General features: G+C 39.2%; 2 protein-coding genes and 1 long non-coding RNA gene across 4 annotated transcripts in view; 2 read left to right on the top strand and 1 right to left on the bottom strand.

The window, feature by feature from the left end:
- Positions 1 to 415: 415 nt before the first annotated feature.
- On the bottom strand, positions 416 to 6,149 carry LOC120516560 (cystatin-like). Its single transcript, XM_039738320.1, has 3 exons — positions 5,885 to 6,149; positions 4,787 to 4,900; positions 416 to 714 (listed from the first exon to the last, which is right to left on the bottom strand). The coding sequence occupies exons 1-3, from the start codon at positions 6,110 to 6,112 to the stop codon at positions 637 to 639; spliced, it is 420 nt and encodes a 139-aa protein (XP_039594254.1). The 5' UTR covers positions 6,113 to 6,149; the 3' UTR covers positions 416 to 636.
- Positions 6,150 to 12,600: 6,451 nt separating this feature from the next.
- The window catches only part of zgc:194981 (uncharacterized protein LOC561073 homolog), a 28,742-nt gene continuing 18,121 nt past the window's right edge, over positions 12,601 to 23,221 (top strand). The window contains exons 1-2 of one of the 2 annotated variants that reach the window (XM_039738549.1): positions 12,601 to 12,638; positions 13,860 to 14,041. In XM_039738549.1, coding sequence (XP_039594483.1) covers positions 12,616 to 12,638; positions 13,860 to 14,041 — 205 coding nt within the window. In that variant the 5' untranslated portion in view covers positions 12,601 to 12,615. Of the gene's footprint in view, positions 12,639 to 13,814; positions 14,042 to 23,221 lie in introns of both variants that reach the window. The other variant, XM_039738548.1, reaches the window with a different exon arrangement.
- Positions 17,914 to 21,097, top strand: LOC120516686. The gene is made up of 3 exons (XR_005630888.1): positions 17,914 to 17,955; positions 18,455 to 18,519; positions 21,060 to 21,097. It is a non-coding gene; the product is annotated as an uncharacterized LOC120516686 (long non-coding RNA).

Raw genomic sequence — 23,221 nt, 5'->3', positions numbered from 1 at the left:
ACAAAAAATGAAATCATTTCAAATCCAAATGTATGTTTGCCTGCGGTGGGCTGGCCCCCTGCCCGGGATTTATTCCTGCCTTGCGCTCTGTGTTGGCTGGGATTGGCTCCAGCAGACCCCCGTGACCCAGTGTTAGGATATAGCGGGTTGGATAATGACTGACTGACTGATGTATGTTTACACATGGTTATTAAGTTTTAAAACTAAGGCCTCTATTTTAATTTGTAAAAAGCACTCTGTGGAAACAAATTGTAAAGGGAGTCATAAGAAAGGGCAATCAAATGAATGCCAGATATACAGTAGAGTGCAAGACTAATTTAATACAATGACTGTATTCTTTAATGCCAGTGCCAGCAGTGATTTCGACAACAAAGGTTTCTCTAAAATATCCATAAAGAAGAGTCAATCAGTTAGCTGTGAATTGAGAAGTTGTGTTTATTTTAGTGTGTTACATGAATAATTTGCACTACAGTATATGACAGAAAATACATTACCTAAAAGCTTATTTTAAGAAAAAAAATATTAGCACCTCATAAACTGGCCCTTTAATATTTAGTTGCAGGGCACTTTAATTTTAGTGACGATAGAATTGTTGCTTCATTATTGGACAGGGCAGACCTCCATCTTGTTAATTAATTAGGCACATTCATTCTTTAAGAGCTGGGTATCTTTAATCCAGGGGCGGGACCAGATTTCAAAAGTGCAGGTATATGTCTGTTGGAAAAGACAAAGAGAGAAGGAAATCTTTATATATTGCATTTCAGAATAAGCATCATTAGGAAGCATTTTATAAAACATCAATAACAGAATCACACGTGCAAGTAAAAAAAATATATATTGTGAATAAAGAAAGCATGGCAGGTCCTGTCATCTTTTCAATTCACTCTGTGCACATTGGACTATAAGTGTAACACCAGGGGGCGGCACGGTGGCGCAGTGGTAGCACTGCTGCCTCACAGTTAGGGGACCTGGGTTCGCTTCCCGGGTCTCCTCTGCGTGGAGTTTGCATGTTCTCCCCGTGTCTGCGTGGGTTTCCTTCCAAAGACATGCTGATTAGGTGGATTGGCGATTCTAAATTGGCCCGTTTGTGTGTGTCCTGTGGTGGGTTGGCACCCTGCCCAGGATTGGTTCCTGTGTTGGCTGGGATTGGCTCCAGCGGACCCCTGTGTTCAGATTCAGCGGGTTGGAAAATGGATGGATGTAACACCAGGTCATGTCACCTGTGGAATTTCTCAGATGATTCTGCACAAGTTCGGTGTATTAACAAGGGTGATGAGACAGAGTACAGGAGTCAGGTTGAGAATTGTCTGCAACTTTTAACTCATCATCAGCAAAACCAAGGAACTGCTTAAGGACTTTCATAGGACCAAAGAGCCTCTATGCTCAGTCACTATTCAGAGAGTTGATGTGGCGGTGGTTCATTGCTACAAGTACTTCTGGATCCATATCAATGACAAGCTGAACTGGTCTTGTAACACTGAGGAACTATGTAAGGAAGGGCAGAGTAGTCTTTTTTCTCACAAGACAGCATTCCTTTCCTTTACACGCTCTATAACTCTGTGACAGCCAGTGCAGTTTTACATAAATAAATACATAGACAGTAGTTTATTTATCGCAAGGAGAAATTATTTTTTACAAAAGCTCAATGAATATAAAACTATTATAACAAACAACAACTATCTTTACAACCACACAAGAAAATATAAAAAATAAGAAAAAAAAAGGCTTTCTACACTGTTGTGTGCTGGAGCTAGTGACATTGTTTCAAGAGAGGTCCACCAAATCCACAAACTAATTAAGAAGGCAGGTTCAATCACAGGATGCACTCTCGATCCCCTGGTCGTAGCAGGGAAGGAAAGAAACAAAGCAATAATAAACTAATTGTCTCTGTTCTTAACTCAATTTTATTTTTTTTTTTCAATTTTTTTTTTTTGTAAAATCTTGATTGCTTTGTATGGATTGTAATAAAATTAATAAAAAAAAAAAAAAAAAAATAAAATAAATAAATAAATAAATAAATAAACTAATTGCCATTATGAACAAGCTGCACATCCTAGCACACACTAGCACTGAGGACTTTTAGCCAATGAATTATTCAGCACAAGTACAGTCATATGAAAAAGTTTGGGAACCCCTCTCAGCCTGCATAATAATTTACTCTACTTTCAACAAAAAAGATAACAGTGGTATGTCTTTCATTTCCTAAGAACACCTGAGTACTGGGGGGTGTTTTCCAAACAAAGATTTTTAGTGAAGCAGTATTTAGTTGTATGAAATTAAATCAAATGTGAAAAACTGGCTGTACAAAAATGTGGGTCCCCTTGTAATTTTGCTGATTTTAATGCATGTAACTACTCAATACTGATTACTTGCAACACCAAATTGGTTGGATTAGCTTGTTAACGTAATAGACAGGTGTGTCCAATCATGAGAAAAGGTATTTAAGGTGGCCAATTGCAAGTTGTGCTTCCCTTTGACTCTCCTCTGAAGAGTGACAGACAGCATGGCATCCTCAAAGCAACTCTCAAAAGATCTGAAAACAAAGATTGTTCAGTCTCATGGTTTAGGGGAAGGCTACAAAAAGCTATCTCAGAGGTTTCAACTGTCAGTTTCAACTGTAAGGAATGGAATCAGGAAATGGAAGGCCACAGGCACAATTGCTATTAAACCTCAGGTCTGGCAGGCCAAGAAAAATACAGGAGCGGCGCATGCGCAGGATTGTGAGAATGGTTACAGACAACCCACAGATCACCTCCAAAGACCTGCAAGAACATCTTGCTGCAGATGGTGTATCTGTACATCGTTCTACAATTCAGCACAATTTGCATAAAGAACATCTGTATGGCAGGGTGATGAGAAAGAAGCCCTTTCTGCACTCACACCACAAACAAAGTCACTTGTTATATGCAAATGCTCATTCAGACAAGCCAGATTCATTTTGGAACAAAGTGCTTTGGACTGATGAGACACAAATTGAGTTATTTGGTCATAACAAAAAGCGTTTTGCATGGCGAAAGAAGAACACCGCATTCCACCGCATAGTGGAGGTTCCATCATGCTGTGAGGCTAGTTCAGGGACTGGGGCCCTTGTTAAAGTCGAGGGTCTGATGAATTCAACCCAATATCAACAAATTCTTCAGGATAGTGTTCAAGCATCAGTCACAAAGTTGAAGTTACGCAGGGGTTGGATATTCCAACAAGACAATGACTCAAAACACAGTTCAAAATCTACAAGGGCATTCATGCAGAGGCAGAAGTACAATGTACTGGAATGGCCGCCACAGTCCCCTGACTTGAATATCATCGAAAATGTATGGGATGATTTGAAGCAGGCTGTCCATGCTCGGCAGGCATCATATGTAACTGAACCGGAGAGATTTTGTATGGAAGAATGGTCAAAAAATACCTCCATCCAGAATCCAGACACTCATCAAAGGCTATAGGAGGCATCTAGAGGCTGTTAGATTAGCAAAAGGAGGCTCAACTAAGTATTGATTTAATATCTCTGTTGGGGTGCCCAAATTTATGCACCTGTCAAATTTTGTTATGATGTATATTGCATATTTTCTGTTAATCCAATAAATTTAATGTCACTGTTGAAATACTACTGTTTCCATAAGCCATGTCATTTATTAAAAGGAAGTTGCTACTTTGAAAGCTCAGCCAATGATAAACAAAAATCCAAAGAATTAAGAGGGGTTCTCAAACCTTTTCACATGACTGTATGTCAAGAAATGGTGCTAGGGCTTCTTCTTGCTTACAGTACACCTTTCAAACGCCTCATTGTAGGTGCTCTCTTAACATTTTAATTCATTTTTATATATATAAATATTTATATAATATGTAGGTATTTTATATATTGCTGCATGTGTGCTAGCAGTGAGCTTCCACAGGTCTAGAGTGAGGTAAGCCTCCCATCCTCAGTATGTGAGGAAACACAGTCGCTAACACCTTTCCAGACCTGAGGATGAGTCCCAAGGACATGACAACATGTCCAGTTTTATCTGACTTGGGAATTTGCTCCTGAAGAGTACAGAACTACAAAGAAGAGTATTATTTGCTGACTAAGTCTGATAGTCTTAGAGCCACAGGCAAGCCCAGGCTGCGCTCAATATGAGACATACACAATATTTCTTATTTTGTCTTCAATAAATGAGGTACCCAGTTAGTCCCCAACTCTTTACATTTTCTTTCAATTGCTCCCTTTACTATATATACAAAATATATATGCTGTGTGTGTATATATATACATATATAGTATAGTATAAAAGTAATTCTTTATGCACAACAAAAAGTAGTAATAGACCCAGGGATTTAAAAGCTCCCTCTGCTCAACAGACCATCTAGTTGTGTGCTGGGAGTAAAAGTGGCTACTGTGGAAGAGGTAAAGGAGTGCCTGTGAGTGTTTTTGTGTGGAAACATGGACCAGCTACTACATAGTGCTGCATTAGCTAGACCTAGAGAGTTTCCAGCCTTTATACCTTTGTGTATTTTGGTATTATTGTCACTCCTTATATTCTACCTAACCCTTACATTTCTGAGTCCAGCTAACAGGGAACTTTAACCTTTCATGTTATATCATACATTCATTCTAAGAACTCCATGGCTACTATTTATGAATGACATATGATAAGAGGAATAATGATGACATTCTGTCATTGTACTAATAAGGAACCCTTGTATGGGCATAAAATACAACTGTCATCCTATGCTCATCATTAGCAGTGTTTTGGCCCAATCAATCCCAGATTGATGCAGTGCCAGCAAGTCTAAAGCGTGCTCTTACCTTCGCTTTTGGATTCTGGTAGAAAGCGCAGTTCTCCAGGCCCTCTGTTTCACCTTTTTTGCAGGATGTTTGACTCATTTCTGCAGTCACAAAGTACTTTAATCCAGAAACCACCTATAAAGGATTAAATTGAATAACAAGACAAATAAATGTGGGCTGGATTTGAATGACTTCAGTCTGTAATGCAAAACCTCATATAAACATGTATGATGGTTCCTTTCTTGCAACCCGATGCTAGTGAAAAACGCTTCATCCCTCCTGGCCCTAAACTGTATTAATCAGGTCTGAGAATAGATGGATGGATGGTACAGACTGTGATAACAGTTTATTACAAGAGATCTCTCGTTTGAGGTTTGGACTCCAGGGTTCTCAGGCTGCACAGCTGAATGGCAGAGGTGGCTTTTTTAAGGATTATTCTGTGTCCTAATCGAAATCTTTCTCTGAATAAGCTTTGTGTCCTGTCTCATCAGGTTCTTTCCATTGTTTTTTATTTAAATCTTCATTATTCCTTTCAGTGTTGCCAATCTTTGGTATGAAGGCACAGGACCACATGGCAAGACATCTTGAACACCAGCAGTTCATGTGAAGTGCCTGTCATTACTCTTCAGGAGAAGTTTAATTTTGTATAACTATTGCAGCATTGCTGAAGAGAAAGTCACCTCACATTCAGCACAGCACCGGGTATGAGACCATTTAAAATATCTTATAAAGAAATTCAGTGTCTCCAAGTAGGTTCAGAAATGGGGAAGTAAGAAGGAGAAATAAAAACATTCTTCAATGAAAGATGCAAACTGAGTCTTGTTAAAGCGACTGGCTACAAAGAAATCCTGAAGATGCTTCATCCCTGAGTAGACTGAGTCTGACACCCTAACCTTAAAGCCACCTAATGAGCCGAGTAAAAGAGAAACAAGAAGTTGAATTAAGGAAGGCTCTGATTATACACTCAGCTGCTGTGGCCATCCAGAAGTCAAATTTGAAACATTCACTGCATAGCTTCACCTGGACTGATATTTCAGACTGAACAATTCATTATTCTTTTCCTTTTCCTTTTTTTTTGCAGGTCACTAGCCTTTTAAATAGCACATTTTATCGACTCACCTGGAGCTGAGCACTGATGACCTTGGACATCCTATGGAAGTAGTCATCATGACTGACCTTGTTGTGCTGGGACACTGCAAATTGCATAACTTTGTCCACCCGCTCTTCATTCAAGTCAGCATCCACTTTATGGCTCACCCGGACACCAGATTTTTCATGTCCACTTCCTGACGCTGCTGCAAAAAGCAGAACCAGAGAAGCAAAAACACTTTTCCAGACTGCATCCATTTCTCAGCTTGTCACTTGCACAATGAGCTTGGGACGTTACGGCCACAGGTAATAAATACTGGAATAATTAAACGGATGATTCACTTCTCCTGCCACTGTTTACGTGTGCGGCCTAAATCTAATTAAACATTTGCTACCTGTTTGGGTTTCACAGGCATGACCACAATTAAAGGTGCTCCTAAGCCAAGCCATGTAGTCTTGGCCTGGCACCTGCTCTCATGCAATTTGACAGAACCCTGTGTTTGGATAAATATCAGCTCGTACCTTAAATGGAATACAAGGTGCATGTCAACAAACGTCATATGGATAAATCAAAAAAATATTGTCTGGTTCAACCAATAGTAAAAACAGAAACAATGCTGCATTGGTGTTAGTGGTAGGATAGTGACAGGAAGAGCCAAAAAGAAATGTATCAACTTGTCCCTACAAGAGGAAATCATCTTCAACACTCCTAGAGGTAGGTTGCCAAGACAGCAGGTGAGAGAAGATGTTCTACTTAAGTGTCCTGCAAGTGTATAATGTATTTAAAGTCTATAGTGGGAAAATCTATTTCTTATCACATCTGCAAAAGATCAGGATTATGGGGCTTTCAATTAGAGGTTTGAACAAAGAGTTAAAGAGAATCACCAGCATAACCAGCTAAGCAAAGAAGGACAGGTGAGAGGTGAAGAGCCCTCAAGAGTTCACCTGGTCCCTCACCCCATGCCAGGAGAACATATCTTCTGCCATATTTCAAGCAATATGGCTGGTTCAGAGGTCCAAAAGATCCAGGCATTCACATAACTGGCATTCTACCACATTCAAAAGAATGGAAGGCCCAGATAGCTGCTATGGTGAGGTGTGAGCCAGAGATCATTACAATTAGGTCATGCTGGTCACATGTTGGAATGCCATGACTATCAGTTAAGGAGCAGCTAGTTCATTAACATGGCTTTGGTCCATATTGCTGATCCTTTGCATCACATAAAAATACTATAATCACTTTGGCTGGGCAAGATATTGCCCACAGAATCTTTAATTATTTGGGTGTGCATGCTCCTTTGAAAAGTTTTCTTTAAAAACCTCAGCTTTACTCTCACTGCATTTCATCCATGGTGCCCAGGGCAAAAATAATAAGACAAGGAAATATTACATAACAGAAAAGTGAGATATCTATGTAAAAATAAACTGAAATCAAATAATACATTGAGATTACCCTTAATATCAGTTTTTCGCCACTCTATTCTAGCTGTACATCTGTCCTAAAATGGTGTGGATCATAATTGAGCTGGTAGAAATGCCACCACTCTGTAGATGCTATGGTAGTCTTTAGAATAATATTTTACACATCTGGTAATACATGAAATTTTGTATATATATATATTATATATATATATATATATATATATATATATATATATATATATATATATATATATATATATATATATATATATATATATATATATATATATATATATATATATATATATATATATATATATATATACAGTATATATATATATATATATACACACACATACTAGGGGTCCCCATGCCACGCGCCAGCCACTTTGCATCTCTACTGCTCCTCCTACCATGCTGTGTGTTCTGCTTCTCACACTATATATAATTGTGATGAATTGACAAATGTTAAATATCTTGTCCACTGGACAAGCAAGAATCCAAATCTAAACTATGTCATGCAGGCAAAAGGAGAATCAGACAGAAAAACTAAGAAGATTAAAACCAAACACGATTTTTCTGTTTTTAATTGCAATCTAACAGGAAGGGGAGTAGTGTTATTTTTCATTTTGGTCAAAACATTGTTCTTAGCTCTATTTCTTTTTTCAATTAATTGTTTTATTGCTTAAAATATGGCACAATTGGGCAGATTCTTTCCTCCATTCTTAATGACAACACATACTAGTATGCTGTTCACATATTTATATGGAAAATACGGCAATACCCTTGACATTCACAATCCAGCAGACAGGGACATGTGGTGTCATGATTGTGGGTGCAGAATGTTATTCTGTCTGTATACATTTTATTATTTTGGATTTGTTCTTGAGATTTGTTCTTGAGATTTAAAATCAGGATAATCAGTATCCACAATGGCCCGTTCGTAAGAAAAACAATATGGTGCCATAGGAGAATACTGCTGATTTCACGTGCTATTGGAGGGATAGTAAATATAAGTTTCTGAACTGGAAATTCCACTTGCTGAACAGAGCTGCAAGTTGGACAATCTGGAAAAATCACATTTACCCAAATTCTCTGAGCTGTGACATAACGCTGTCCTTTCATCTTAATCAATTGTATAAAATAAAACAACATCAACTGGTTAGCGTGACCTGCCCTTTTTTAGATCAAACTGCATTTGAAGTGAAGCAATACACATTTAATAAGTTTAGTTTGTTCTTTATTTACACAAAAAATATACAGTTTATCGTGAATTGCCTTTTTTTACAGATCAAGTAACAAAACAAACTGCAACATTGCATTTCTAAAAATAGTCTGACTGGAAATTCAGTTGAAAACATTGAAATGAAAGGTTAAATGTCTCAACTTTGACCTTTGAATACTCTTATAGTATGTGAATGCAGCATATGACTTATTTTTAACAATGTTTAGCACAGGGAAACAAAAATGAATATAACCACTAAATTTCTAGGCCTCAGAACACAAAATATACTCAAATAATGTAGGCAAAGGAAATATTGAAAGAAAAAAAAAAAATCATAGCCCAGCTCACGACTGGATGTTTCTAAAAGGAATTTGCATCATTTGAGGTCAGCAGGTCACCATTATTTAAGATGGTGGTATGCTTTTTACATTGACCAAGATTTCAGATTGTGATTAAAAATTTTGTGGTGTTAATGAGTGATTATTAAAGAGGACATGAAGGGTTATGACTTTCTTTAGTCAGACATTTCTGACTTTGCATTTTGGTTAATGTATTTGGCTTCTTTTTGTTTGTTTTTCGCTGGCAATGTATGTACTTATAGACTGTGGCCTATAGGAGGCGTAGCAGAGCCTAAAAACCCAAAAACTACTGGACCAAAAACAGCCACAGATGCAAAAGATTTCTTTATTTTTAACAAAATACCATATTGCCGGTTTCTAGTCCTCACAAGAACAAATTATTTTCTCCTTTCTTCCTACAAACCTCCACTCCTTCTCCTCTGCTTTCTCCAACTCTCCCAAGTAATGTGGAGCAGCTGCTTTTGTGCGAGATCCAGTAGTACTTCATGTGGCAGAGCATTGCATTTCATAAGCAATTCTGGGTCAGGCAGAACTGTAATCAACAAGGGAGCCACCATTGAGGTGGTCATTAAGGAACCCAACAAGCCTGCTCTGCAGAACTATGGAGTCATACCAGAGGCACACCACCATCTTCAGTTTTAGAGGAGCATCTGTCTTTGAAAGACCATCTTCCTTTGTCCATCCAGCATTCCTGCTATCCAACTGAGTTAGGGGCAGCATTCACACTGGACAGGACACATGTCCATCCCTAGTTCTGGCCACCCAGCCAAGGAAATTCAAGCATCCAGTAGCTCAAACATATCAGTAAAACGTATTACAAATTATTATAAAAGCAGGGAGAACAAAAACAAACAAAGAAATTAAAAAAATAAGGAACAAAAGAAATAGTAAAAAAAAAAAACTGGGTCAGTTGTTACAGTGTTGAAGGTAAAGTGGTGATCAGGTCATGGATCCCTTGTATTAACAACAGCATTATAAATTCTCACGGCAGTAGGAACAAATGATCTTCTACTGCATTCTGTTATACAGCACAGTGAGAGAAGACCACTGTTACGTTTACTTCTCTGACCCACCAAAATGCTGTGGAGAGGGTGACTGCTATTGTCAAGAATGACCTTTACCTTCTTTCCCATACTGTATACCTTTCCACCACAGTTCCTAGTGAGTCCACAGTCCTAGCCAACTCCGAGCCAGCCTTCTTCCCCAGCTTGTCCAGCCTCTTAGTGTTCTTATCTGTCATACTGCCTCCCCAACAAATGCCAGCAAAAAACAGCACACTGGCAACAACTGTCTGATAGAACACAAACAGCATTTCACTACATACATTGAATGATCTAAGTCTTCTATGGAAAAAGAGGCTGCTCTAAGGACATCTGTGTTCACAGACCAATCAGGTCTGTCATCAAGGTGGGCACCTAGATAATTATAAGTCTGCACCACCTCAATGTCCTCCCTTTTGGATGATGACAGGCTAAAGTGGGGCTTAGACCTGGAGAAATCCACAATCTCCTTGGTCATTGTTGTGTTCAGAACCAGGCAGTTCTTATTGCTCCAGTCACTGAAAGCTCCAATCAGATCCCTATATTCCCCTTCCTGTCGGTTCCTTATACATGTCACCACAGCTGTATCCTCAGAGTACTTCTAAATGTGTCAAAAGTCTGACTCATATTTAAAACTGTGTATAATGTGAACAGGAATGGGGCCAGAACAGTTCCTCGTGGGGCCCCAACGTTGCTCACTACCATTCCGGATACACAGTTCACAATCTGAGAAACTGCAGTCGTCCAGTCAGGTAGTTATGAATCCCGGAGTTGAAGGTAGAATTTATCCCCATCCTCTCAAGTTTATCTTTATGAATGGAGGGCTGGAAGGTGTTGAATGCACTTGAAAAATCAAAAAGTATAATCCTTACATAACTCCCTGGTTCATCCAAAAAGGAGTGGGTCTGGTGTAGCCTGCAGAGGATTGCATCCTCAACACCAGTGTGCTCCTGTTATCCAAACTGCAGGGGATCGAATGCATGTTGAACTTGTGATCTGAAGTGACATAGAAGCAGCCGCTCCAGTGTCTTCATGATGTGTGATGTGAGGGCCACAGGTCTGTAGTCATCTACCTCAGTCGGCCACTCAACTTTGGGAACCAGCACAAGGCATGATGTGTTCCATCATGATGTGTTGTGAAGACTCAGGTTGAACACTATCTGTAGGGGCCCAGCAACCTGATCTACACACTGCTTAAGCATTCTGGGACACATACCAACCTGAACAGTTGCCTTCCCAAGGCATAGTCTCCTCATCTCTGCCCTCATCTCATCTGCTGTGAAGAGCAGGGGAGTGGGACCCCATGTAGCACATGTTTCAGCAATGGTGTCAGGAGAGCAGCAATGGAGTAGCAAAGTCTGTCTCTACAATGGCTGGAGAGGGAACAGGTGCCCCATTTGGCAGCACTGAGCTATTGCTGAACGACATGTCAAACCTGTTGTAAAACAGGTTAATTTCATTGGCCTTGTCCTCATACAGTGTGTTGAGGAAGTTCGACAGGCAGGGACATCACTAAAGGGCGAAAAGAAATTCAGACGGTGAAGAAAAAAGTAACACTCCCCTAGGACCCTATAGAGTAGACCCATTAGGGGCCAAAGATGTCTGACCCTCAAAATAGAAAGAGAGGTCACATGATGTTGACAGGAAGTCACAACACCCCATGGCACTTAGGGGGCAGTCAACCATCCTAGCGCAAAGGAATTGAGAAAAAACCAATTACACACTGCTAAACATTTTCCTAGAGTCCATTAGATGGCCAGTTGGAGGGAGCAGGGCCATGCTGTACTTTAAGAGAGCCAGGCTAGAAGCTGCCTGAGAAAGCAGGCCATTCATAGGCTTTTAAAGTTTTCCTAAGTGCAGGGATATGAGGGGCTACAAGGGTTTAAGGGTTCCCAGGTGGAAAAAAGAGATTCCAGAATTTCAAAAGTGAGAGAAAAGCAACAAGAAATGAAATGCTTACTGGTACTTCTGAGGTAGGTAACTGGGTGAGCTGCCTTACCTGAGAGTCGGGAGTGCAACACCAATTTTAAAAGGCCTACTCTTGTGGGAGAATTTTTTTTTTATCTTTGTTTATTTTCATTTTTATTCTCTTTCTCTTTGTTTCTCTTTCTTTATTCCTTCAGTGTCTGTTTTACTCTAAATAAAAACATAATATATCTGACCTCTTTTGGCATTAAAGTACTTGTATGTATAGGATTGTTAAAAGGGAGCCTCTGTTTAACATATATGTCCATAGTTGCTAGTCCACTAAGAGTTTAGGGGTCACATCCTTCCACGAACGTGAATTAATTATAAACCGCGTGCTGCTAAGGGCCAGACGCAATTGTTTAGTCTGCCTGTGATCTGTGTAAGAGTAGGCTGGATGTGGACTTCAGCACTGAGTCTTCTTATTGTTAAAAGCTTTGTCTGTCCATAACTCTTGGCTCAGTGATACTGCTTATTGTGGTTTTTGTTGATTTTATACTGGAAGATGACAGCGTATTTTGTGGTTATGCATCAGCAAGTTACAAAACAATGAAGTCTGTGATTCTCAAGTTGGGGAGACAACTTTATAATAACCATTTTCTTTCTCTTTATACTTTATGAAGGGGTCCCAGCTGTGACCAGGTTTGCAAACACTTTAGCATTATTCAGGAGAGGAGCCAAGTCTAAAATGCACTGACTGAGAGACCATTAGCATTAGCAACATATACTGTATGACTATGCTAATGGAAAATGGAACAGGACTGTCAACATCGGTGAGTGTTATCTTATATATAAACGTCTATACATGAAAGTGTGTGTGTCTGTCCGGCCCGGAAGTGAGAGGTGGAGTCGGGGTAAGGGCTCCACCTCTGAGGAAACAGAAAGCTCGCCTAGCTGCTAATAACACAAGCGAAGCCGGCAATGCGAGCACATTGGCAAAACGAATCCTCAAGGAGAGAGATCCTTTCAATTACTTGACATCTCTACATTTCAATTTTTTTTCCGATGATTTCAATAGTTTCTAGGACCCTGGGGTTTTTACAGCACGGGTTTAGACAGCTAGTACCTCATAATTATGTAGAGTAGCACCACTATGTGTTATCCTTACACAGAAAGTGGGACGACCAAGAGAGAAAATACAGTATAACCAAGCAGAAATTTGAAACCAAAGGTCTGTTTTATTGAATGAAAATGCCCAAATCTATACCCAAGAATCATTCCAAGTGAAACAAAAGCAAAAGTCGAGAATGGGGAAATCTTAAAAGCACAACTATTACACTGTTATGTTTTAGCCAGGGTTCATGGCTAATATGCATAGTGAAGCGGGGGCCCAAAATAAATACAGTGATTAGGCTCCCCAAAAAGCTAGAAATGGTGCAGGCTGTGAGTCAGTCGTGTTGTTTACTGTTTCATCCCTTAACAATTACATATATTAATAATCTGAGTTGTAAAGTTTGCTAAGCTTTTTCTAAATGGTTTTAATTTCTCATTATTTCCTAACTTCATATTCTGGTAGGGCGGCACGGTGGAGCAGTGGGTAGCGCTGCTGCCTCGCAGTTAGGAGACCCGGGCTCGCTTCCCAGGTTCTCCCTGCATGGAGTTTGCATGTTCTCCCCGTGTCTGCGTGGGTTTCCTCCCACAGTCCAAAGACATGCAGGTTAGATGCATTGGCGGTCCTAAATTGTCCCTAGGGAGTGCTTGGTGTATGGGTGTGTGTGTGTGCGCCCTGCAGTGGGCTGGCGCCCTGCCCAAGGTTTGTTTCCTGCCTTGCGCCCTGTGTTGGCTGGGATTGGCTCCAGCAGACCCCCGTGACCCTGTAGTTAGGATATAGCGGGTCGGATAATGGACGGATGGAATAATCTGAATTAACCTTGTGGTATGTTAAGGGATACTGAAAGAAATTTAAATAAAATATTTTCAATCCTTAATTTCTTTTCTCTCATTTCTAGCTGCTCTATAAGCCTTTCTCAAGTGCAGCAATTTTCTCCTGACAGGGAATTTCCAAGCCACCTATACAGAAGGGTCCATTACAGAAAACAACACATGACCAGGAAGTTGGTTTGTGGGATTGGGATAGCAGCTGCTGGCTTCAGATGTTGCTACAGAGATGGGGGGGCTGAATGTGAAATTCCTTTCACAGAAGGCTTGGCAGTGATCAGTCCTCAGTACGCCAAAGGTAAGAGTACATCCATAACTGCATTGCAGCATTAATGTGAGGACAGATGTTAGGACTAAGTTAAAAAGGTCTGGGTGTCGGTCTTTGAAATGAGTGCATTTTATGTAGTGTGATTCCAGCACAACATTATTAAAGTGTTTATTGAAGGAATGAAGTACCCTGAGTGAGGTATGAAATTATCCAAAACAGTAGACACACTTGGCTAAATGTAGATGTGTTTTATAGATCATTTTCATAGCCAGCAGCACCCCAAAGCTCCATACAGCTACATTATTATTCTACATTTTATAATGTGAGCACTAGGCAGGTTAGGTGACTCGCTGGGTGTCACACATATGACACAGTGGTGGGGACCAAACTGAAAGCCTTGAGGTTGACAGTCTAAAACCAGAAAGCTAATGCTAGTCAACAAATCAAATGGTTTGAGTCTATGAAGTACCGTTCAAGATGACATTAATCTGATGCACTTACTTGTACAAAATGTGCTAAGATACATACTATAAAATTTGAACATGAGGAAATACAAAATTTTGAGGAAATTGTCACAGGTGGCTGGGGGTTTTACCCAGCCCGGATGCCCCGGAGGACCAGAGGAGGCCTTACGCCTCCCCCAGACCATGTGGGGGCGACCACCTTGGTGGCTTTGGGGACCACGGGAACTGAGCTTGGAAGCTCATCCCTATAGAGGCCAGTGGTCACCGCCAGGGGGCTCCCCAATACCTTTGGAGCCCTGGCCCTCAGCACTTCCGCCACACCCAGAAGTACTGGGGGGAAGAAGACCAGGGACACCTGGATTGCTTGCGGGTGCGCAGCCGGTACTTCCGCCACACTGGGGTTTGCCAGCTGAAGATAGTCGGGAGGCACCTGGAGCACGTCTGTGTGGGGATAAAAGGGGCCGCCTCCCTCCATTCGATGGCTGGAGTCGGGTGGAAGTGGACAGAGCATTGCGAGAAAAGGCCTGGACTTTTGGGGGAGTTTGGGGTTATGTGCTTCACTGTAAATAGAGTATGTATAATAAACGTGTCTGGGTGTTTGAACCATCGGTGTCCGCCTGTCTGTGTCCGGGCTGTCTTCCACACAGTGTATATAAAAACGATTCACTCAATTAGTTAATCATTTGACATAATTTAATTGAACAAGTTTAGTTTTCTACAATGCCTTTGAATTTTCCAAAGCACGTTACTCATATTGTGACTTACAGTTTACCAGGATGCATATTCTAAAATCTGATGGACAGGAAGAAAACATACTTGATCATATACTTGAATTAGCCTTAAATAGGATGCTGCACTTAATCAATAAATGTTTGCTTCATATAGTTAATTTCATAGGCAACAATGTCCTATTTACTTTAAACAGGATACCACACCTAATCAATTACTGTCAGCTCACATGATGGCATTCATAATAGTAAGAAATGTACCAATGACTTTAAACAAAAAGAAGAATATAATAAATGAATCAGTAACTTTTAGCATTATGTAGTGCCTTTAATAGTAACAATGCCACACACCACTTTACTCTTATATTGCCACATTGCCAGGGCGTATACTGTATTTTAAAATTTGAATCATATGCAAATAAAGTATATTGTTTCAAGTTACAGAGTGAGCCAATAGGAAGACTAAACCTGCCCCCTTTAACCTTTAATACGTGCCCGTACCACTTTAATCTTCTTTCCTGTATTATCTTAAGAGATTTCCCCACTTTAACTTTACCTCTGATTCTGTCATTCCCGATCTCATACAGTTTTTTACCCCACACATCCATCACAATATATTCATTCCTGTAACATTCATTTTCCTTCCATGCACCTTTTTAACTGTCCAGGTTTCTGATCGAGACGACAGTGCTAGTCTGACCACTGTTTTATATATTGTACCCTCCACTCATGCACTAATTCTTTGAAGTCATATCATTCCCGAAAGCAATTTTTCCAACCTGATTGCATTCAATGGTTTATTTCTATATCTAACTCACCGCCCTCTGTTATTGTTGATCCTCACTCAATATTTGAACTTTTCCACTCTTTTAAGCCTTCCCTCATGTAGACTACGTTTTCCATCTTGTTCTTTCCCTTAAGCCTTATACAGTATATTCTTTCTTACTAATCCTAAGGCTTCTGTCATCCATAACTGTTCTCCACTCCTCTAATTTCCTTTCAAGATAATCAAATTAGGTTCTAAACACTAGATTCATAAGACAGGCAGGAGATGAGAAAGCCATTGTTTTATTTGATATTTAGGAGGTGGATAAGTGACCAAGCCACTCCACAAGGCATACAGGACAAGAGCTACATACAGTACAGTACATCAAATCAGGGGCTGTGTTTTTGTTTGTGTTATAATTTGTGTCCCTCTCTGTGTTTTTTTGTTTTTTTTTGTTCTTTATTTCGCCTGATTAAATTTCTTGTATTAGGAATTTGTTAGTTTTCTCATACCACTTGAGGTCAGAGAACAGGGTCATTGGAGCAAATGCAGGTTAAGGGCCTTGCTCAAGGGCCTAACAGAGTAGGATCTCTTTTGGCAGTAACAGTGAATCGAACCAGCAATCTTCTGGATACCAGTGCAGATCTTTAGCCTCAGAGCCACCATTCCAAACTCGTTTATGTACAAACATTTATAAAACAAGCCTACTATTTTTCATATCTGTGGTTACATTTGCATTATCGTGGAGTCTAAGCTTAAAGGCATTCTTCCACTTTACTAAATGTAATATTTTGAAGTAATAGGACTGCAATGTATTAAGAGTTTCCCATTGCCCTTTTTCATTCATTTTGGCTTATAGTTGTTTTTGGAAGAGTTCTATTTCAAGACAGTTTGCTACAGTTGTCTGTCTCTACATTAGATCAATTTATTAGCTCACACTGTAATTTGTCCTCATTGTCATCCATGGTCACTCTAAAATTCAGAAAGTACTCCAAGATTAGCTGTTAGGGCAGGGGTGGGCAAAGTCAGTCCTGGAGGGCCACAGTGGCTGCAGGTTTTTGTTCCAGCTCGGTTGCTTAATTAGAAAACAGTCCTTGTCAATAATTTAATTTAATGGTGTGTTACTGCTTTAACTCTGCTATGTTGGGTAATTCTCATATCCTAGATTTTTTTCCCCTTTCTAAGGATACCATCCAAATGATTTGAAGGCTAAAATGGATGAGCAATACTCAATATTTCACTTTTTTCTCTTCACTTTCCTTCCAAGTATTTAATTAAACCCAATAGTGTGTGATAAACACACACAGGTGTAAATGGAAACAAGCTAAATGGAGAGATGCTGGTCCCTTTTGTCATTTGCATGTTATTGCTAATAAGGAGCCATTAAAAACCAAGAATACAGCTGTTTAAGACTAAAATAAGCAATAAGAGTTCAAAATCGTAATGAGCGAGACCATTAAAGTGAAGAAGAAGTGTTACTTGAGCAATACGTGCTTCTTATTAGGCCATTGGGTTGGAATAAAAACCTGCAGCCACTGCGGCCCTCCAGGAATGACTTTGCCCAACCCGTGTGTTAGGGTATGGCGAGGAATTTGAACAGAAAAAAAAGTGTGCTACCATTGATTTCCTTAGAGACACTGTGCAGTGGAGATATTCGCTAACTAGAACTATTCTGTTATGGTTCATACTGCCCCAGACTTATGTTAATTTTCTTGCATATTTAAAATTTTGTTATTATCTATATTAGTTTGTTTTGTATTTTGTGTTTTCTATTTTCTTACATCAAAAATGTGTTTCTCTGATCTTACTTTAAATATTTAATGTATAAATAGTATGCTTCTATGTGTGAACAGATGTTTTCCTATGTCTCTTGTATTTTGTGGGCGGGGCCACCCTGACATCACCTCTTCTGAGCCTCCCTCTGGCTACTTAGCTCAGAGCTGGGAGAGCTCAGGTGTGGTGCTTTATAGTTTGTTTGGTGTCTCTGTAAGTATTGTGCTTCTTTGTTGGACTTTCTGGTTTTAATCTTTTTCTGCTTGGCTTTTTGGATTATATATTAGGTCTTGGGCATTCAGGATTGCCTTTTGGCAACTCCTTACTGCTTCTTTTTGAGCCTTTGTGGCATTTTCACTATTTTATTTACAAATATTTGCTTTGTGATTGTCTCTTCAACCAAATTTGTTTCAGCATAAGACAACAATTAATAAGTTTGGGCATACTGTTTGTTTAAAATATGGTAGTGATGCAATAAGGGAATTATACAAATGTTGCAGAGCATGTCAAGTGCTTGTCATGCTCTTTATGTTTGTGAGCAGTGAGGTCTGTTATACCTGTTTCAATTTTTGTTGTCACAGATTCTTTTAAAATCAAACAAAACAAAATGTAAAATCCTTCTTCCTTTTAGAGATATCACAGTACACAAACTGAAAAGGGGTTTAGGAATGCAAAAGAGATGACTTAATCATTTTTTCCATTTCTCCTGCAGTGAGTTGAAGTATTCAGGCTAGATGTTACCCCACACTATGCGACTCTTCAATTCCACCTGGGGGGGTAAACGTTAATATTATACAAAGTTAATGTCTGTTTTACCTGCATTTTTATCACTCTTTAATTTAATATTGTTTTTTATCAGTATGCTGCTGTTGGAGTATGTGAATTTCCCCTTGGGATTAATAAAGTTTCTATCTATCTATCTATCTATCTATCTATCTATCTATCTATCTATCTATCTATCTATCTATCTATCTATCTATCTGGATGTTTCTTTCTAACTGTGAAATTAAAGGTTCCTAATGCGTGCTAAAACAGAAGTGGCAAGTGGACAAAAAAAACTACAGCATGCCACCTGTTTGTTTTGCCTTTTAATAACAACCAGCCAAGCTTAAATGCAATGAATATAATAGATTACCATCGTATAGCCCATTTCCTTCTGAAAAATGACTATCCTATTGCAGTCTAAAAATCCTAGTCCTTACAAACTCAACAGTAAAACAAAGTGATCTTTAAAATTTGAAAGAAAAAATTGGACTTGTGGAGATTAAAGGTTCAATGTGGGCCAAATCAGAAATGTTGGGTTATGAAAGATATAATCTTACAGTCTTGATAAAATGAAACTGATTATTCCATAAATTCCATAAATACCTACATTTGGAATTAATAAGAAATTAAAAAAAAAACCTGCAGTGGGTTAATAAAGAGTTAAAAAAGAAGCTGCAAAGGTAAAAACAGTTGTATAAAGTAAATAAGACTAATAATTCCAAAGTGAATTGTAGGGCATATTAGAACATGGGGGCAACCATTAACAAGGATATTAGGGAGGCTTAAAGACAGCTGGAGAGGAATATAGCAGATAAAATGAAAGACAACCTAAAGAGATTCTTTCAGTATTTTAGTAGTAAACAAACAGTCAAGGAGAAGGTGAAGTGTATCAGAAATAGTAAAGGGGAATTAAAAGATACAGACAGTGAAATAGCAGACGCTGTAAACTTGAATTTTTCTGCGGTCTTCACAAGTGAGCAAGTGGTTAACCTCCCAGATGTAAATGGATGTACTAGGGAGGTTCTGAGTGATTTGGAAATTGTAGAGGGAGAAGTGCTGCTCGGATAAAATAGGCTGAAATCAAACAAATCACCAGAATCAGATAATATTTACCCTCGAGTTCTTAAGGAGGCTAGCGAGTTTATATATAAACCCTTAACACATATTTTTAGGAAGTCACTGAGCACTGGAGAGATTCCGAATGATTGGAAAATGGCAAAAATTATCCCATTATATAAAAAGGGTGACCAGGCAGATCCAAGCAACTATAGGCCAGTTAGCTTAACGTGCATCACAGGAAAATTAATGGAAGTAATGATTATGGATAAGATTGAGCAGCAGATGGCAAAGACAGGAGTTATTCTGAACAGTCAGCATGAGCTCAGAAGAGGGCGGTCGTGTTTTATTAACATGCTGGTATTCTATGAGGAAGCAACAAAAGGATACGATCAAAGTGGAGCTTATAATATCGTTTATCTTGACTTTCAGAAAGCATTTGATAAGGTGCCACATGAGAGGTTGGGCATCAAACTAAAAGAAGTGGGAGTTCAGAGTGATGTTTTTAGATGGGTGCAGAATTGGCTCAGATACAGGAAGCAGAAGGTGATGATGCGAGGAACCTTTTAGAATTGGCCGATGTTAATAGTGGTGTCTCTCAGGGGTCAGTGCTAGGGCTGCTGCTATTTTAAATATATGAATGATTTTGATAGTAATAAAAGGAACAAGCTGGTTAAGTTTGCAGATGATACCAAGACAGGTGGATTGGCAGATAATTTACAATCCATTATATCATTACAGAAGGACAGGCTTGGGCAGATTTATTGCAGATGAAATTTAATGTCAATAAAGTATTACACAAATGTTAGGTTGGAATACACAATGGGAGGTCTGAAAATTGAGAGTACACCTTGTGAGAAGGATTTAAGAGTCACAGTGGACTCTAAGCTATCAACTTCCCAACAGTGTTCCGAAGCCATTAAGAAGGCTAACAGAATGTTAGGTTATATAGCACGATGTGTGGAGTACAAGGAGGTTCTGTTCAAACTTTATAATGCACTAGTGAGGCCTCATCTCGAATACTGTGTGCAATTAAACAAATGATGCAGAAACATTATACTTGTTCATTTATTTATTGAGAACAATTATTCAATGTTACATACAGTGGAACCTCGGGTCACAAATGTCTCAGACCACATACAAATCGGGTTATGACCAAAAAGGTCACCAAACTTTTGCATTTGTTCACGACCACACACTCGGGTGACGAACAAGCCAGTTTCCCTTCCGGTTCGTACGCGCTGATGATTTCTGCACGCCATGTGCAGCGAGCGAGCGAGAGAGAGAGTGTGAGAAGGCAGTTAAAGAATGCACCGGGCTTGTTTTTAAAGAGACTGCTTCGAGCATTGTTTTAATCTCGTTGTATTTAATGAAGACTTTTTTCTATTGGATTTTAACCTCCACTTCACTTCTGTTTTTATGGGATCATTTATTTAATGAAGGATTCTGAAAGCACTGCACTTTATTTAATTTGGACTTTTTTTTGTTGATTTTAGTAAAAGCACTCGGCACTTTTTGCACCATCCGATTGCTCCATTGTAGTGCCTCACTGTCGTGCTCATTGGCAACATTAGTGACGGTGACGGGTTTAAGGGCTCCAGGAAAGCGAGATTGGAGCATGCAGCGAACCCGCATCATCACAGACTTTACCTCAAACCTGTAATCTCCTCTCCACCCAGTTCCTCCTCACTTCGTTCATGCCAGAACTTGACTCATGCAAGGTTAGTTTTCTTGGATGTTTATGGTTAGTTTTGTATAAATTACAGATTTTTCAAATGTTCATTTTTTTCTCTGTGCTTAAAACTCATTAAAAAATTTTTACAGAGAACTCTTCTCAATGTTTTTATATTTAGTTTACTATTACACTGTGCATTCTATGGTATAATTAACTATTTTTGTGCTATATCTTTAAAAATATATATTTACATACAGCTCGTACAGTCCGGAACGGATTAATTGTATTTACATACAATCCTATGGGAGAAATTACTTCAAGTCACGACCAAACCGGGTTGCGACCAGAGTTTTGAAACGAATTATGGTCGTGTCCCGAGGTTCCACTGTATTGTATTTATGTGTGAAAAACTATATGAATCTTTGCTTTCAGTAAGTGGTGTCACCTCTTGTGCAGCAACAATTTGAAATGAACATTTCCAGTAATTGTTGATCAGCTCTGCATGTTGGCTTGAAGGAGTTTCAGCCCATTGATCCTTGCAGAATTCCTTCAACTAAGGGATTCTTACGCATGGCCTTTCATGAACTGCTTGCTTTAAGGTCCTTCTACAACATTTCTATAGGATAGAACTTTGACTCAGCCATTCTAAAACATGAAATTTCATATGCTTGAATTGTGTGTTTAGTATTATTGCAATGCATCCTGACCCACTTTCTCTTAAACTTCAAGTCATGGATGGTTGCCCCGACATTTTCCTGTAGATTCTGTTGGAACAATTCAGAATTTATTATTCTACCAATGATGGCAAGCTGCCCATGTCCAGATGCAGCAAACCAGGCCCAAATCGTGATACTGCTACCACATTTCACAGATATACTATAATAGGTTTCTCTTGCTAGAACACAGAGTTTGTTTTCCGCCAAACGTAATACTTCATTTGGACCCATCTGTCCACAGAATATTCTTCCCATAGCCTTCTGGCTTATCGACCTGGTCTTCAGCAAACTTTAGACAAGCAGCAATGTTCTTCTTAAAGAGTAGTGGCATCATCTTTGCACCCCTGCCTTGCACACCATTGTTGTTCAGTCTGTTCTCCTGAAGATGGACTCATAAACAATGACAGTTGCCAATGACGGAGAGGCTTTTATATCCTTAGGTATTACCCTGGAGCTCTTCATGATCTCCTGGAATATTACATGCCTTGCTGTTAGAGTGGTCTTTGTTGCTCAACCATTCCTGGTCAGGATAGAAATGTTTTTGAATTCCCTCCATTTGTACACAATCTGCCAGACAGTGAGAGGACTGGTGGAGTCCAACTTTTTTAAAAGTAGTTGTGTATCCTTTCCCAGCCGGCTGAACATCAACAAGGTTTTTCTGAGATCCTTAGAAATCGTTGATTGTGGCATAACACAAACTGGTATAGTGAAGATCAGACTTTTAAAATGGACACCCAGATTTATATTCTTTTAATTAGGGCCCCAACTTACACCTGATTGTCGTCCCATTGATTGGAACACCTGACTCAAATTTCCCCTTCAACTTAACCAATAATCCTAGAGGTTCACTTACTTTTACACACACAAATGTGCAATAGTGGATAATTTTCATCAATAAATAAACAAAGCATAATGTTTCCGTGCCATTTGTTTAATTGGGTTCTCTTTATCTAGTTTTAGGACTTATGTAAAAATCTGATTATGTTGTTAAGACATTTTAATGCAGAAATAGAGAACACTTGAAAGAGTTCACAAATTTTCGAGCACCACGATAGATACCAAGCAAAGGGGAAGGTGACAACTCAAATAAAATGTGCAAGTTCTGATCTCTGCTCTCCAGCAGACTCTGTCCCCTCAGGTATTAGGCCATTTTGACATTAGTTTAACCTGCAATAATTAGGCATTGTAGGCTTAAATCAGTCTTGTCAACAGCTTATCACACACCATCTGTAAGTAAAGCTTCTTAACACGGAAGAAGTGGATTTTA

This window comes from Polypterus senegalus, chromosome 16 (genome assembly GCF_016835505.1).
Source record: "Polypterus senegalus isolate Bchr_013 chromosome 16, ASM1683550v1, whole genome shotgun sequence".
In the NCBI taxonomy this organism is placed as follows: domain Eukaryota; kingdom Metazoa; phylum Chordata; class Cladistia; order Polypteriformes; family Polypteridae; genus Polypterus; species Polypterus senegalus.
This window is presented reverse-complemented; position numbering and strand designations above follow the sequence as displayed.

What these genes read in the sequence shown, in the direction of transcription:
- LOC120516560 (XM_039738320.1), bottom strand. Translation starts at nt 6,112, where the DNA reads ATGGATGCAGTCTGGAAAAGTGTTTTTGCTTCTCTGGTTCTGCTTTTT. An exon ending in TCATCAGTGCTCAGCTCCAG is followed by an intron (nt 4,901 to 5,884) that starts GTGAGTCGATAA and finishes AATCCTTTATAG; the next exon opens with GTGGTTTCTGGATTAAAGTA. An exon ending in ACCAGAATCCAAAAGCGAAG is followed by an intron (nt 715 to 4,786) that starts GTAAGAGCACGC and finishes CTTTTCCAACAG; the next exon opens with ACATATACCTGCACTTTTGA.